Below are 18179 nucleotides of genomic sequence, written 5' to 3' on the forward strand. Positions count from 1 at the left end.
TAGCTACAGTCTATAAACAGACACCATACTGCTACAGTCTAGCTACAGTCTATAAACAGACACCATACTGCTACAGCCTAGCTACAGTCTGTTAACAGACACCATACTGCTACAGTCTAGATACAGTCTATAAATAGACACCATACTGCTACAGTCTAGATACAGTCAATGAACAAACACCATACTGCTACAGTCTATTAACAGACACCATACTGCTACAGTCTATTACCAGACACCATACTGCTACAGTCTATTAACAGACACTATACTGCTACAGTCTATTAACAGACACCATACTGCTACAGTCTATTAACAGACACCATACTGCTACAGTCTATTAACAGACACCATACTGCTACAGTCTAGCTACAGTCTATTAACAGACACCATACTGCTACAGTCTAGATACAGTCTATAAACAGACACCATACTTCTACAGTCTAGATACAGTCTATAAACAGACACCATACTGCTACAGTCTAGATACAGTCAATGAACAGACACCATACTGCTACAGTCTAGCTACAGTCAATGAACAAACACCATACTGCTACAGTCTATTAACAGACACCACACTGCTACAGTCTATTACCAGACACCATACTGCTACAGTCTATTAACAGACATCATACTGCTACAGTCTATTAACAGACACCATACTGCTACAGTCTATTAACAGACACCATACTGCTACAGTCTATTAACAGACACCATACTGCTACAGTCTATTAACAGACACCATACTGCTACAGTCTATTAACAGACACCATACTGCTACAGTCTAGCTACAGTCTATTAACAGACACCATACTGCTATAGTCTAGATACAGTCTATAAACAGACACCATACTTCTACAGTATAGCTACAGTATATAAACAGACACCATACTGCTACAGTATATAAACAGACACCATACTGCAACAGTCTATAAACAGACACCATAGTGCTACAGTCTATAAACAGTACAGATCAGTGAGATGCTTTTCATATTTTGGGAGAAATATTGCATTTATTCCAAATCCATAAAGTAGTGCATCCATACTATACAGAAAGCAGGAGACATCAGTACCAAAGTGACAGTCAATTGAGTGCGAGGTGTGCATTGCTAATTAAACAAACAACGAAAAGCCTTAATGTGTTGGATTAATGACAATAACCATACCAAAAAAACTGTTATCCTAAAATCTGACAGTACTGTATAGTAATATAATTATAATTATTATAGAATTGTCTTATAGTAAGTATATAAAGATGCAGAGGCCCTGGTCACCCATTGCCTGCATCCCAAATGGCACCCTATTCCCTATATAGTGCACTATTTGTGACCAGGGCCCATAGTGCTGCCCACAGGGCTCTGTCAAAAGCAATGCACTATGTAAGGTATAGGGTGCCAATTGGAAAGCAGCCATTCTAAATCCATCATGCATGATCTACGTATTGTATTTCAGGAGATCGTTGTATCCAGAAATGTAATTACAAATAATTAATAAAAAACACAAATTAATAGTCATGGAATCGGATGATAGAAATCCCTTAGATGAATTAATATCTGTATAGAAGAGGAAGCTGCTATTTCTGGATGGAAACCGTTCAGGCTAATTTAATCCGGCAGGTATTTACAGAGGCCTTGCCAATTATACCTTCTAGAACATTGATAAGAACAGCGTCATTGTCGTGTTCTAAATCACATGGATGGATTCTAATCGCCTGACCGGCAAGAACGGGATTTCTGATTGGTTGGTTGTAGTTTTTTTTACAAGAATGCACTGTGTCATGTCAATCTGATTGGTTGAGACACAATAGCACAATAACCGAGATTGGTTCACGACAGAAACCTGATTTATGTGATTGGTAATTGGTTATGACTCACATCCAGCGACTCTGATTGGTTCTTGGTTCTAACTCATACCCGGCGACTCCGATTGGTGACTGTTGATTGGTTCTTGCTGTCTACAATATATACCGTATGATTGTGTCATTTATTTATTTAGAATTTTCAACACAAAGCCAACAAGTCCATTTGGGGGCGATGGACTGACAACACTGATTGGTGACTGGTCGACACGTGGAGGCAGCCGGTGGTGTCAGTGACCCTTATTGGTTCTGGGTTATGACAGGAAGCCAATGACAGGCTGCAGGAAGAGGCCGAGGGTTCCGAGGATGCACACTGTCACAAACACCCACAGGAAGATTCTGTCTATCACCATGGCAACGTACTTCCAATCATCCTCCACCTGAGAGAGAGGGATGGATGTAGGGATGAAGGGAGCGAGAGAGAGAGGGATGGATGGAGGGATGAAGGGAGGGAGAGAGGGAGAGAGAGAGGGATGGATGAAGGGATGGAGGGAGGGAGAGAGAGGGGGATGGATGGAGGGATGAAGGGAGGGAGAGAGGGAGAGAGAGATAGATGGATGGAGGGATGAAGGGAGGGAGAGAGGGAGAGAGGGAGAGAGAGATGGATGGATGAAGGGAGGGAGAGAGGGAGAGAGAGAGAGGGATGGATGGAGAGGCAGCGATGAAAAGGAGAAAAGGACATGATTTTGGACCATGAAGGAAGGAGGAGGGTTGGGTAAAAAGTGAGGATGAGAAGAAAGAAAGAAAGGTAAAACTGAGTTGACTACTTGTGGAAGCATCCCCCTACTATAACTGACAGATAGAACATTAGTATGTTAATGGTATTCATCAGTGTCAGAATCAAACACACACACACACACACACACACACACACACACACACACACACACACACACACACACACACACACACACACACACACACACACACACACACACACACACACACACACACACACACACACACACACACACACACACAGACAGACAGGCAGCCTGACAAAGCTGATTGAGAAGAGAAGTACTTTACATATCAAAGACAGCTTTCCCCCCAAGGGGAGAGTTCAACCTCAGAAGACAACACAAAGAACACGGGATTTTTCACTAAAGTCTTGTAACTATTTTCTCTTGTATTGTCCAGAGAGAGAGAACTTTTTAAACTCATTAGAGATATGAAACAGTGTTCCATCCAACAATGCTCCACTTGGTTGATATTATAAACAAGGGAGTATCTCAGCCTGTCTCAGCCTCCAGTATTTATGCTGCAGTAGTTTATGTGTCGGGGGGCTAGGGTCAGTTTGTTATATCTGGAGTACTTCTCCAAATCCTATCCGGTGTCCTGTGTGAATTTAAGTATGCCCTCTCTAATTCTCTCTTTCTTTCTCTCTCTCGGAGGACCTGAGCCCTAGGACCATGCCTCGGGACTACCTGACATGATGACTCCTTGCTGTCCCCAGTCCACCTGGCCGTGCTGCTGCTCCAGTTTCAACTGTTCTGCCTGTGATTATTATTATTTGACCATGCTGGTCATTGATGAATATTTGAACATCTTGGCCATGTTCTGTTATAATCTCCACCCGGCACAGCCAGAAGAGGACTGGCCACCCCACATAGCCTGGTTCCTCTCTAGGTTTCTTCCTAGGTTTTGGCCTTTCTAGGGAGTTTTTCCTAGCCACCGTGCTTCTACACCTGCATTGCTTGCTGTTTGGGGTTTAAGGCTGGGTTTCTGTACAGCACTTTGAGACATCAGCTGATGTACGAAGGGCTATATAAAATAAAGTTGAATTTGAATTTGAGTATCAACAAACAATGGGTGAGCATCCCGAAAAGCAGAGTAGCGAACATGATCTTTGTTTTGAAGACCCAGTGCGAGAGAAAACTATTCCTTCAATGTACGCTAACAGAGCTTTGTATGGGCTAACTGTACACACCTTCTTGGCCTTGGTTAAAGCTAAAGCTTTTTATTGTTAGCCGAAGCTAAAGCTATTTGTTGTTTGCCTAAATGAAATCTATTTCTATATTGTGCGCTAACGAAGCGAACATATACTGTACGCTAATGCTTGCCCCCACCCAGTCACATCGTTGACCTTGTCGTTAGTGGAAGATATTTGTTGTTAGCCAAAGTTAAACCTATTTCTCCATTGTACGCTAATAAAGCTAATAGTAGCAGCTAATGCTAGCCCACACACTCACCTCTTTGGCATTTTTTAAGCTAAAGCGATTTGATTTTAGTCAAAGCTGAACCTATTTCCCCATTGTGCGCTAACAAAGCTAACATATACACCAATTCTAGTCCACCCTACAACCTATTTGGCCTTGGTTTTTAGCTGTATTGTAAGAGTTCTCTGAATTAACGCATGTGCTCAATGACAGACAAAATGTCGCTCACCTCTTTGGCCTGATAAAGCTAAAGTTAGTTGGTGTTTACCCAAAGTTAAACCTACTGTATTTCTCTATTGCAGGCTAACACTAGCTTGCCACTCACCTCTTTGGCCTTGTTGAAGGTAAAGCTAGTTGGTGTTAATTAAGCTAAACCTAATGTATTTCTCCATTGCAGGCTAACACTAGCTTGCCACTCACCTCTTTGGCCTTGTTGCGGCTCCTCATGTTCTCGGCGATGTACTTGACGCTCTCGATGGCCTGTTTAATCTCCGGGGACAGGACGGAGAAGGCCACCACCGTGTTGATGCTCTGAGGACTCAGCTGGCGGCTCAGTTTCCCCGGATCTGTTGTCTCTAGGGTCTCCTTCCCATGTTGGCAGGGGCAAGGGCACTTCTTTCCCCCTCTTTCTCCACATCCTCCCTCAGTCAGTTTGTTGTCTCCGAACTCCAGGCAGTTCCCTCCCTGCTGGGAATTGAAGAGAATGGAATGCAATGGAATAGAATAGAATGCAATGGAATGGAAAAGAATAGAGTAGAATAGAATAGAGTAGAATATAATAGAATAGAACAGAGTAGAATAGAATAGAATAGAGTAGAATATAATAGAATATAATAGAGTAGAATAGAATAGAATAGAATAGAGTAGAATAGAATAGAATAGAATAGAACAGAGTAGAATAGAATAGAATAGAGTAGAATATAATAGAATATAATAGAGTAGAATAGAATAGAATAGAGTAGAATAGAATAGAGTAGAATAGAATAGAATAGAACGGAGTAGAATAGAATAGAATAGAGTAGAATATAATAGAATATAATAGAGTAGAATAGAATAGAATAGAATAGAGTAGAATAGAATATAATAGAGTAGAACAGAGTAGAATAGAATAGAATAGAGTCGAATATAATAGAATATAATAGAGTAGAATAGAATAGAGTAGAATAGAATAGAGTAGAATAGAATATAATTCATAAGGTTTCTAGAAATCCCAGTTGAAGGATTCCTGCATGTCCTGCTTATTTGATCCTGACTCCAGGAAAGTCACCAGATTTTTGCAACCCTAATCCAGAGGCTAAAGATTTACTCAGTATATTAATCTCCCCCACATGTTAACCTCTACCATTATGGGAATACATCAGAGACTAGGTGGAACAACAAAAAGGAACATTGATACTTGAAGGAATTAAACCATTCAATTATCTATTGATCAATTCGACAATCCCTCCCTCCCTCCCTCCCAACACCCAACCAACCCACCAACCCATCAACCAACCCATTGATACTTGAAGGTATTAACCCATTCAGTCATCTATTGATCAGTTTGTCAATCCCTCCCTCCCGCCAAACACCAAACCAACCAGCCAACCCACCAACCCAACCACCCACCCGCCAGCCAACAAACCAGACACCCGCCAGCCAAAAAACCAGACACCCACCAACCACCCAATATGCCAACCAGCCAGCTAACCAACCAACCAACCAACCCGCCAACCCACCCACCTACCAAGCAGCCAACCCACCAGCCAACCAATCAGCCAACCCACCCACCCACCAAGCAACCAACCCACCAGCCAACCAATCAGCCAACCCACCCACCCACCAAGCAACCAACCCACCAGCCAACCAATCAGCCAACCAGCCAACCAACCCACCCAAAAACCAACCGCCCGCCCACCCACCAACCAACCCACCGTCAGACTATTCTTCCTCTTCTTTCCTCCTTTCCCTCCTCCTCCTCCTCCTGCTCCTCTGTCCTCCCCGCTGTCTGAACAGAGGGCCTTGCCATCCTGGTCTATGGGCCGTCTCATCAGCATTACTCTGGGTAGCACCCTGATGGACACAGAACAATTAACAGTACTTCAGTGTATTGTAAATATAATAATTATATGTATATTATAGTATTGTATAGTATTGTATTGTTTTCTATAGTATTGTATAGTATTGTATAGTAGTGTATAGTATAGTAGTGCATTGTATAGTATTGTATTTTTTCTATAGTATTGTATAGTATCGTATTGTATAGTAGTGTATAGGCATGTATTGTATTGTATTGTATTGTATAGTATTGTATTTCATTGTATAGTATTACATTGTATTGTATTGCATTGCATAGTAGTAGTGTATAGTATTGCATTGTATTATATTATATTGGTACTAGTATTGGTATTGGTATTCTATTCTATAGAATTGTATTGTATAGGCATTGTATTCTATAGTAATGCATTAAATAGTATTGGTATTGTATTGTATTTTATTGTATAGTACTGTATTGTGTAGGTATTGTATTGTATAATATTGTACTGTATAGGTAGTACACTGAAGAACAACAAACACAGAAAACAAAATAAATTAGAATCTACACTGATACAAAACACTAAGAACACCTTCCTAATATTGAGTTGGTCTAAGAGTTGGGCTAAGACTTGGGCTGAGAGTTGGGCTGAGAGTTGGGCTGAGAGTTGGTCTAAGAGTTGAGCTAACAGTTGAGCTAACAGTTGATCTACGCGTTGGTCTAAGAGTTGAGCTACGAGTTGAGCTAATTCTCTCTCTTACCTGAGGAAGACGGACCTGACCCAGCCCGGCATGGTGTGGGTCATTGGTGTACGGTAGTGGACGTTCAAGACGAACACGGTGATGACGATGGAGAGGGTGACGAAGATCATAGTGAAGAGGAGGTACTCCCCGATGAGGGGGATGACCAGGGAGGTGGACGGGATGGTCTCAGTGATCACCAGAAGGAACACAGTGAGGGAGAGGAGGACAGAGATACAGAGGGTCACCTGTTGGGTGGGTGAGAGAGAGAGAGAGAGAGAGAGAGAGAGAGAGAGAGAGAGAGAGAGAGAGAGAGAGCGAGAGAGAGAGAGAGAGAGAGAGATAGAGATGAACGCTGTAAAAGGCCCAGCATGTGTTGTTTGTTGACCTAGGAGGAAGCAATTATTATTTCATTCCATTGCAGGTACACTACACACACAATTCCACCAACACCATCATCACCCAGAACCAACGTTGATTGATTTAGTCCGAGCATTCACACCAATCCCACTGAAGCTAACATTGCCCAATATTTCACATGGTGGCTCATTCTGAACACACAACAAATTGACTGCAGAGCCCGATTACAGAACTCATCCCTTATTTACTAGGTGCTAGGCAGATTAAAAAATAATAATAATATAACTATAATAATAATTACAAACTGGGTGGTTCGAGCCCTCAATTCTGATTGGCTGACAGCTGTGGTATATCAGACCGTATCCCACGGGTATGACAAAACATTTATGTTTACTGCTCTAATTACGTTGATAACCAGTTCATAATAGCAATAAGGCACCTCGGGGGTTTGTGGTATACGGTCAATATAGCACGGCCCTTAGCCGTGGTATATTGGCCATATACCACACCCCCTCGTGCCTTATTGATTGAATATATTATAATAAAACGAGTAGTTTTATATAATAATGTAACATATAACATATCTCATGTAGCAGACACTTTTATCGATATGTGAAGTAGGGTCTGCACACTCAGTTTCTCCGACACATGACCCTGTGTTGGTGGATTTGAGTGGGCGGACCCTACTTCATTACTATAGCAACATGCTTTAGCATTATTACAGTGCCTATAGGAAGTATTCATCCCCCTTGGACTTTTTCCACATTTTGTTGTGTTTCAACCTGGAATTCAAAACGCATTTCATTGAGATCTCCTTGTCACTGACTTTGACAGGAAGTTATTTTTTATTGTCAAAGTCAAAAGAGAATTCAACAAATGTTAATGATTAATTAAAAATAAGTACAAAATGTGTAATTTTTTTAAGGACAATTTCTACAAGATCTTCATTTTATAATTTGTAGCAATTCATAATTTGTCATTTGTTTAATTTCATTGACTGCAGAATGTATAAAATATAAAATGTCCGTTTTCACATACTATATACTGTAGATGCTGGTTTGTTGCTGGAGATAATGGAAAATAGATTGTAACACAACAACATGACAACATACATGACCACAAAGATGTTCAACACAGTCGACACAACAAGATGTGGTAAAGTCCAAGGGGTGTGGACACTTCCTGCAGGCACCGTACCTTCTCTCCGCAGTCGGAGGGCAGGTAGAAGACCAGGACTGTTAAAAAAGAGATGAGGAGACAGGGGATGATGAGGTTGATGGTGTAGAAGAGAGGCAGGCGTCTGATGTAGAAGGAGTAGGTGATGTCTGGGTAGATCTCCTCGCAACAGTTGTACTTGATGTCGTGCTTGTAGCCCGGAGCATCGATGATCTCCCACTCGCCGCTCTCCCAGAAGTCTTTGAGGTTGACCTGAGGTAGGTGACATCGGGTTTATTGAGGGCTTGAATCTGAGTAGTTATTTCATAAACCTGCATTCATCTTGGTTGGATTACACAATTCTAGAGAACGGATTCAGTGACTGAGATTTAGATTAAAAGACTTACAATAGTCAAGAATTCAACACTGGACAATACTGTAACTGCCAATAGGATACCACAAAATTAGGGAGCAAAAAGGGAGGTAAAAAAAAAAACAAAGATTTGAACACTACCCATAATTCCTTTATAGCTCTATACCACAAAATGGTGTATCAGAAAATGGGATGTGCAAATATTCTTCTAACCTTTGACCCAATGAGCACCAGGTCGATCTTGGCCTTGTCGTAGGTCCAGGAGCCAAACTTCATGGAGCAGTTCTGGTAGTCAAAGGGGAAGTAGGTGATGTCCATGGGGCAGGAGGACTTAAAGATTGCAGGGGGAACCCAGGTGACTGTACCGTCAAACTTCAACAGAGCTTTGGTCTTATCTTCAACCAGGAAGTCTCCCACAGCACTGAAGTGGAGAGAGAGGAAAGAGTTGTGTTGGAGAGAGAGGAAGAGGGAGATTTTTTTATTTTTTATTTAACCTTTATTTAACCAGGTAGGCTAGTTGAGAACAAGTTCTCATTTACAACTGCAACCTGGCCAAGATAAAGCATATTAGTGTGAACAGACAACAACACAGAGTTACACATGGAGTAAACAATAAACAAGTCAATAACACAGTAGAAAAAAAGAGAGTCTATATACATTGTGTGCAAAAGGCATGAGGAGGTAAGCAAATAACTACAATTTAGCAGATTAACACTGGAGTGATAAATTATCAGATGGTCATGTGCAGGTAGAGATACTGGTGTGCAAAAGAGCAGAAAAAAAAAGTAAATAAATAAAAACAGTATGGGGATGAGGTTGGTCAAATTGGGTGGGCTATTTACCGATAGACTATTTACAGCTGCAGCGATCTGTTAGTTGCTCAGATAGCAGATGTTTAAAGTTGGTGAGGGAGATAAAAGTCTCCAACTTCAGCGATTTTTGCAATTCGTTCCAGTCAAAGGCAGCAGAGAACTGGAAGAAAAGGCGGCCAAATGAGGTGTTGGCTTTAGGGAGGATCAGTGAGATACACCTGCTGGAGCGCGTGCTACGGGTGGGTGTTGCCATCTTGACCAGTGAACTGAGATAAGGCGGAGCTTTACCTAGCATGGACTTGTAGATGACCTGGAGCCAGTGGGTCTGGCGACGAATATGTAGCGAGGGCCAGCCGACTAGAGCATACAGGTCGCAGTGGTGGGTGGTATAAGGTGCTTTAGTAACAACACGGATGGCACTGTGATAAACTGCATCCAGTTTGCTGAGTAGAGTATTGGAAGGTATTTTGAAGATGACATCGCCGAAGTCGAGGATCGGTAGGATAGTCAGTTTTACTAGGGTAAGTTTGGCAGCGTGAGTGAAGGAGGCTTTGTTGCAAAATAGAAAGCCGACTCTAGATTTGATTTTAGATTGTAGATGTTTGATATGAGTCTGGAAGGAGAGTTTACAGTCTAGCCAGACACCTAGGTACTTATAGATGTCCACATATTCTAGGTCGGAACTATCCTGGGCGGTGATGCTAGTCGGGCATGCGGGTCGGGGCAGTGAACGGTTGAAAAGCATGCATTTGGTTTTACTAAGGTTTAAGAGCAGTTGGAGGCCACTGAAGGAGTGTTGTATGGCATTGAAGCTCGTTTGGAGGTTAGATAGCACAGTGTCCAAGGAAGGGCCAGAGGTATACAGAGTGGTGTCGTCTGCGAAAGAGGTGGATCAGGGAATCACCCGCAGCAAGAGCAACATCATTGATATATACAGAGAAAAGAGTCGGCCCGAGAATTGAACCCTGTGGCACCCCCATAGAGACTGGGGAAGGTGAGAGGATCAGAAAGAAAGAAACAAGGGAAGTGAGGAGGATATTGTTGTTACACTATGAGAAGAGCTTTCCTTTGTGATAAGGGCATTTTAATGTTATTGTTTTGCATTGTATATTGGAATAAAAGCAAAGTAAAATAATATGGATATGAAATTAATCTAAAATTAAATCCATAGAAAATGGAAATAGTTTGTATAAACGTCTTTAAAATCTTTCTTCACAAACAGTTCAGTTCAGCACCTACTTTAGTACTTGGTCCTGTGTGTCTCAGTTGATAAGAGCAACACCAAGTTTGTCGGTTCAATATCCACATTGATCTCATACACATACTAAAAATGACTGCTCTCACAGAAAAAAATATCTGCTAAGTGACATGGCAAAATCACTTGTTATAAAACACTAAGTCACGACTCACTTGTTATACAGCAATATGTCATGTTGTTATACAGCACTATGTCATGTTGTTATAGAGTACTATCTCAGGTTGTTATACAGCACTATGTCAGGTTGTTATACAGCACTATGTCAGGTTGTTATAGAGTACAATGTCATGTTGTTATAAAGCACTGTCAGGTTGTTATACAGCACTATGTCAGGTTGTTATACAGCACTATGTCATGTTGTTATAGAGTACTATGTCAGGTTGTTATACAGCACTATGCCAGGTTGTTATAGAGCACTATGTCAGGTTGTTATACAGCACTATGCCAGGTTGTTAAAGAGCACTATATCAGGTTGTTATAGAGCACTATATCAGGTTGTTATAGAGTACTATGTCAGGTTGTTATAGAGCACTATGTCAGGTTGTTATAGAGTATTATGTCAGGTTGTTCTAGAGCACTATGTCAGGTTGTTATAGAGTACCATGTCAGGTTGTTATAGAGCACTATGTCATGTTGTTATAGAGTACTATGTCAGGTTGTTATACAGCACTATGTCATGTTGTTATAGAGCACTATGTCATGTTGTTATAGAGTACTATGTAATCTTGTTATAGAGTACTATGTCAGGTTGTTATAGAGCACTATGTCAGGTTGTTATAGAGCACTATGTCAGGTTGTTATAGAGCACTATGTCATGTTGTTATAGAGCACTATGTCAGGTTGTTAGAGAGCACTATGCCAGGTTGTTAGAGAGCACTATGTCAGGTTGTTATAGAGCACTATGTCAGGTTGTTATAGAGTACAATGTCAGGTTGTTATAGAGCACTATGTCAGGTTGTTATAGAGCACTATGTCATGTTGTTATAGAGCACTATGTCATGTTGTTATACAGCACTATGCCAGGTTGTTAGAGAGCACTATGTCATGTTGTTATAGAGCACTATGTCAGGTTGTTAGAGAGTACAATGTCAGGTTGTTATAGAGCACTATGTCATGTTGTTATAGAGTACTATGTTAGGTTATTATCGAGTACAATGTCAGGTCGTTATAGAGCACTATGTCATGTTGTTATAGAGTACTATGTCAGTTTGTTATACAGCACTATGCCAGGTTGTTAGAGAGCACTTTGTCAGGTTGTTATAGAGCACTATGTCAGGTTGTTATAGAGCACTATGTCATGTTGTTATAGAGTACTATGTCAGGTTGTTATAGAGCACTATGTCAGGTTGTTATACAGCACTATGCCAGGTTGTTAGAGAGCACTATGTCAGGTTGTTATAGAGTACAATGTCAGATTGTTATAGAGCACTATGTCAGGTTGTTATAGAGAACAATGTCAGGTTGTTATAGAGCACTATGTCAGGTTGTTATAGAGTACAATGTCAGGTTGTTATAGAGCACTATGTCAGGTTGTTATAGAGCACTATGTCTGGACTCACTTGTTATAAAGCACTATGTCAGGTCTCCAGATCTTGTTGGATGGAACTCTGATGAACTCAATCCCATCAAACTCTACTGGGGCCCAGCTTAGTTTGTAGTCGTTCCAGATCTGAAACACAAACACAGCATGAATGAGTGTATGTGTGTGTGTGTGTGTGTGTGTGTGTTAGGGAGTCACCTTAAGAAGAAAGGAAGATAGCAAGATACAAATGCGTATGCACACACACACACACACACACACACACACACACACACACACACACATTCTGCTATATACATTAGAGATATCGTCCTGATATATAGATATTCAAGATATCCTTCTGATATATATATTAGAGATATCCTTCTGATAGAGATATTAGAGATATCCTTCTGATAGAGATATTAGAGATATTAGAGATATCCTTCTGATATAGATATTAGAGATATCCTTCTGATAGAGATATTAGAGATATCCTTCTGATAGAGATATTAGAGATATCCTTCTGATATAGATAGAGATATCCTTCTGATATGTATATATTAGAGATATCCTTCTGATAGAGATATTAGAGATATCCTTCTGATAGAGATATTAGAGATGTCCTTCTGATAGAGATATTAGAGATATCCTTCTGATATATATATATTAGAGATATCCTTCTGATAGAGATATTAGAGATATCCTTCTGATAGAGATATTAGAGATATCCTTCTGATAGAGACATTAGAGATATCTTTCTGATAGAGATATTCGAGATATCCTTCTGATAGAGATATTCGAGATATCCTTCTGATAGAGATATTAGAGATATCCTTCTGATAGAGATATTAGAGATATCCTTCTGATAGAGATATTCGAGATATCCCTCTTTTTGCATTGGATCCGCCGATGCTGCACTGCAGAGCTAGAGCGGTTTGTCAGACCATGAGACATCACAAAAATCAGTCTTCTCACGAAGACGTCTGTAGCTTCCGACCGGTTTGACCTACAAACTGTGAGTCTCTATGAAAGTCTCTATGGAAATAGATTCATTAACACAATGATATCCTCCGTTTTGGTCTAATGTCACGGGACTCTCCTGAAGGTTACCTGTTCCCCCAAAAAAAGGTTAAATATGTGTGCAAAATAATATATATATATAAACATTTCCTGAGCGTTCTTATATCTCCTAGATTTAGGAAAGATACTTCAAAACCTTGTTTCTATAAGGATATATTTGTTGACTGTCTTTTAAAAACATTTCTGAATGTGTTATTCAACGTGCTTCTATAGACTTTAGTAATAACAGCCAAATTCAATACTTTATCAAATATATATTTTATATACCTAAAAAGGTCCTAAAATTGCAAATCAAAAACTGAAATGATCCGTAGTATGACCGTCTTAAAACAATTCCATGTGTTAGCTTAGATTGGACTTAGACTTTTAAGAATTTAAATAAAGTGTAGCCTACTGAATATTCTTCAATCACCATGAATGCCTTTGATTGGCTCTTCAATCAAATAACTACAAGTCTTACGGTAAAACATGTTCTTCAAAGCAGCTTGCCTGGTAACACACACACACCCACACACACACACACACACACACACACACACACACACACACACAAGCAAACACACACACACACAAACACGCAAACACACACACGCAAACACACACACACACACAAGCAAACACACACACACACACACACACAAGCAAACACACACACACACAAACACACACACACACAAGCAAACACACACGCAAACACACACACACACACACACACACACACACACACACACACACACACACACACACACACACACACACACACACAAGCAAACACACACAAGCAAACACCCACACACAAGCAAACACACACACACAATTGATTATCTGATTAACATGTGGAAGTAAGCAGCTGTAATAATGGGGGGCATATTTAATTTCCTGTTTCATGCTACGTTTGCGTTCCCATTTGTTACCTATGAGAGCGTTAAAGTTTGTCAGCCATGTAGCTTCATGCTAGGCTAGCTTTCCCATTTGGTTCCTATGAGAGCGCTAACATTTGTCAGCCATGTAGCTTCATGCTAGGCCAGCTTTCCCATTTGGTTCCTATGAGAGCGCTAACATTTGTCAGACATGTAGCTTCATGCTAGGCCAGCTTTCCCATTTGGTTCCTATGAGAGCGCTAACATTTGTCAGACATGTAGCTTCATGCTAGGCCAGCTTTCCCATTTGGTTCCTATGAGAGTGCTGAGGTTTGTTAGTCACGTCACGATCTGAAAAGGGATTGTGTTAATATGATGGTTCTTTGAATACTAAACAAGCTTCTAAGCTTCAATTACTAAATTCACAGCTGCTATTGCAAAGATAAGCCACAAATGACGTGTGAATCAATGTTTCTTAAAATCTTTAGTTGTTAGGCACTATGTTAGTTTGCCTTTCTCTTTCAACTCATAATATTATCATGAAAGAGACAGAAGTCATTTCACATTTCTACATTACATATTTATTTCAAATGAGTCCTGAGTAAATAATTGTGTACAAAGTATTAAAAACACCTTCCTAATAATGAGTTGCCCTCAGAAAAGCCTCAATTCGTCAGGACATGGACTCTACAAAATGTTGAAAGCGTTCCACAGTGATGCTGGCCCATGTTGACCCCAATGCTTCCCACAGTCCTTTGGGTGGTGGACCATTCTTGATACACACAGGAAATTGTTGAGTGTGAAAAACCCAGCAGAGTTGTAGTTCTTGACACACTCAAACTGGTGCACCTGGCACCTACTACCATACCCTGTTCAAAAGGCACTTAAATCTGTTGTCTTGACTATTCACCCTCTGAATGACACACACAATCCATGTCTCAATTGTCTCAAGGCTTAAAAGTCCTTCTTTAACCCGTCTCCTCCCCTTCATCTACACTGATTGAAGTGGATTTAACAAGTGACATCAATAAGGGATCATCGCTTTCACCTGGATTCACCTGGTCAGTTTGTCATGTGTTGTACCCTCAGTGTATGTCTGACAGAGAGTTAAATATTGAAATGATGCCCGAATTGAAAACAACAATTTGCCATTTTGGACAGGTATACACAGTTTAAAGTGTTGACATGTGTGTACTGAAGTACTGGGAGTGTATGTTACTCTCTGTAAGAGATTTAACATGTTAACTCTAACATGCATGCTTGACTGATCACAGAGAGAGAGAGAGAGAGAGAGAGAGAGAGAGAGAGAGAGAGAGAGAGAGAGAGAGAGAGAGAGAGAGAGAGAGAGAGAGAGAGAGAGAGAGAGAGAGAGAGAGAGAGAGAGAGAGAGAGAGAGAGAGAGAGAGATCTTTATATTATAGTGTTTCGGCCAGTACCGGTATACTCAAGGTTAGGATGGGTATATCACCCAGAGACAGATGGAAAGAGCTAGAGAAGGGAGAGAAGCTCTCTAGAGGTCAGTAGGTAATGTAGTTCCAGAGAAGTCACCTAGCTATCTAGAGGTCAGTAGTTCCAGAGAAGTCACCAGCTATCTAGAGGTCAGTAGTTCCAGAGAAGTCACCTAGCTCTCTAGAGGTCAGTAGTTCCAGAGAAGTAACCTAGCTATCTAGAGGTCAGTAGTTCCGGAGAAGTCACCTAGCTATCCAGAGTTCAGTAGTTCCAGAGAAGTCACCTAGCTCTATAGAGGTCAGTAGGTCATGTAGTTCCAGAGAAGTCAACTATCTCCTCTAGAGGTCAGTAGTTCATGTAGTTCCAGAGAAGTCACCTAGCTATCTAGAGGTCATTAGTTCCAGAGAAGTCACCCAGCTCTCTAGAGGTCATTAGTTCCAGAGAAGTCACCTAGCTATCTAGAGGTCAGTAGTTCCAGAGAAGTCACCCAGCTCTCTAGAGGTCATTAGTTCCAGAGAAGTCACCTAGCTATCTAGAGGTCAGTAGTTCCAGAGAAGTCACCTAGCTATCTAGAGGTCATTAGTTCCAGAGAAGTCAACTATCTCCTCTAGAGGTCAGTAGTTCATGTAGTTCCAGAGAAGTCACCTAGCTATCTAGAGGTCAGTAGTTCATGTAGTTCCAGAGAAGTCACCTGGCTATCTAGAGGTCAGTAGTTCCAGAGAAGTCACCTAGCTATCTAGAGGTCAGTAGTTCAGTCACCCAGCTCTCTAGAGGTCAGTAGGTCATGTAGTTCCAGAGAAGTCACCTAGCTATCTAGAGGTCAGTAGTTCCAGAGAAGATCACCTAGCTATCTAGAGGTCAGTAGTTCCAGAGAAGTCACCTAGCTAGCTAGAGGTCAGTAGTTCCAGAGAAGATAGCCTAGCTATCTAGAGGTCAGTAGTTCCAGAGAAGTCACCTAGCTCTCTAGAGGTCAGTAGTTCATGTAGTTCCAGAGAAGTCACCTGGCTATCTAGAGGTCAGTAGTTCATGACAGTGGGCCATAGATCCTCCAGAGGCTCTGTTCAGTGTAGCATGGCCACAGTGAAGCATATTGATTAAGGACTGGATGAATGTCTCTACACAGAGGGACACACAATCTCAAAGGAACACACACACACACACACACACACACACACACACACACACGCATGAACGCAGGCACGTACACACACAGTGGAAGCAAGGGTCCTACATTCATATTGATGTTTGACATGAACAAAATCAGACGGCTCCCTCCCCTCCCTGCCTCACCCCATCCCTGCCTCACCCCATCCCCTAGTAGACCTCTGAGGGAACATATTAGTCATCAATAAGATCATTGTTGTGTGTGTGTGTGTGTGTATCTGTGTGTGTGTGTGTGTGTGTGTATGTGTGTGTGTGTGTGTGTGTGTGTGTGTGTGTACTTACGTGTCTCAGCCACAGATTTGTCTCCATGATCTGATTCACTTCATCCTACAGACAAGAACCAGATCATAGGTTAGCCTACGGCAGTGTGTGTGTGTTTGTGTAATGACTGTGTGTGTATTAATCCTATTCGTGCCATACACAGCCACCGCAGTCAGACAACCAGTCAAAACAGCGGGAGTAATCTTATTAAATGTCACCTCTAACAACTGAAAACTTAACTTAACTTAACTGCCTATTCCCTATATAGTGCACTACTTAACTACCTATTCCCTATATAGTGCACTACTTAACTACCTATTCCCTATATAGTGCACTACTTAACTACCTATTCCCTATATAGTGCACTACTTAACTGCCTATTCCCTATATAATGCACTAGTTAACTACCTATTCCCTACATAGCGTGCACTACTTAACTACCTATTCCCTATATAGTGCACTACTTAACTACCTATTCCCTATATAGTGCACTACTTAACTACCTATTCCCTATATAGTGCACTACTTAACTACATATTTCCTATATAAGGGTAGAATTAGAATTGTAACTGGGGTAGAATTAGAATTGTAACTGGGGTAGAATTAGAATTGTAACTGGGGTAGACGTCAAATGTAACTGGGGTAGAATTATAATTGTAACTAGGGTAGAATTATAATTGTAACTGGGGTAGAATTAGAAATGTAACTGGAGAAGAATTAGAATTGTAACTGGGGTAGAATTAGAAATGTAACTGGGGTAGACATCAAATGTAACTGGGGTAGAATTAGAATTGTAACTGGGGTAGAATTAGAATTGTAACTGGGGTAGACATCAAATGTAACTGGGGTAGAATTAGAATTGTAACTGGGGTAGACATCAAATGTAACTGGGGTAGAATTAGAATTGTAACTGGGGTAGAATTAGAATTGTAACTGGGGTAGATTTAGAAATTAAATGTGGGTAGAATTTGAAATGTAACTGGGGTAGAATTACAAATGTAACTGGGGTAGATTTAGAAATTAAATGTGGGTAGAATTAGAATTGTAACTGGGGTAGAAATCGAATTGTAACTGGGGTAGAATTAGAATTGTAACTAGCCTAGAATTAGAATTATAC

The 18179-nt window shown here is 40.9% G+C and overlaps 1 protein-coding gene across 6 annotated transcripts in view; it reads right to left on the reverse strand.

The window, feature by feature from the left end:
• Nucleotides 1–974: 974 nt before the first annotated feature.
• The window catches only part of LOC110512762 (neuronal acetylcholine receptor subunit alpha-3), a 42868-nt gene continuing 25663 nt past the window's right edge, over nucleotides 975–18179 (reverse strand). For 4 of the 6 annotated variants that reach the window (XM_036954114.1, XM_036954113.1, XM_036954112.1 and 1 more), the window contains 8 exons: nucleotides 17084–17128; nucleotides 12286–12395; nucleotides 8870–9077; nucleotides 8326–8556; nucleotides 6790–7016; nucleotides 5928–6066; nucleotides 4435–4701; nucleotides 975–2235 (listed from right to left, as the gene is read on the reverse strand). In XM_036954114.1, coding sequence (XP_036810009.1) covers nucleotides 2110–2235; nucleotides 4435–4701; nucleotides 5928–6066; nucleotides 6790–7016; nucleotides 8326–8556; nucleotides 8870–9077; nucleotides 12286–12395; nucleotides 17084–17128 — 1353 coding nt within the window. In that variant the 3' untranslated portion in view covers nucleotides 975–2109. The remainder of the gene's footprint in view (nucleotides 2236–4434; nucleotides 4702–5927; nucleotides 6067–6789; nucleotides 7017–8325; nucleotides 8557–8869; nucleotides 9078–12285; nucleotides 12396–17083; nucleotides 17129–18179) is intronic. The other 2 variants (XM_036954115.1, XM_036954116.1) reach the window with 2 other exon arrangements.

This window comes from Oncorhynchus mykiss, chromosome 19, assembly GCF_013265735.2.
Source record: "Oncorhynchus mykiss isolate Arlee chromosome 19, USDA_OmykA_1.1, whole genome shotgun sequence".
Classification (NCBI taxonomy): Eukaryota; Metazoa; Chordata; class Actinopteri; order Salmoniformes; family Salmonidae; genus Oncorhynchus; species Oncorhynchus mykiss.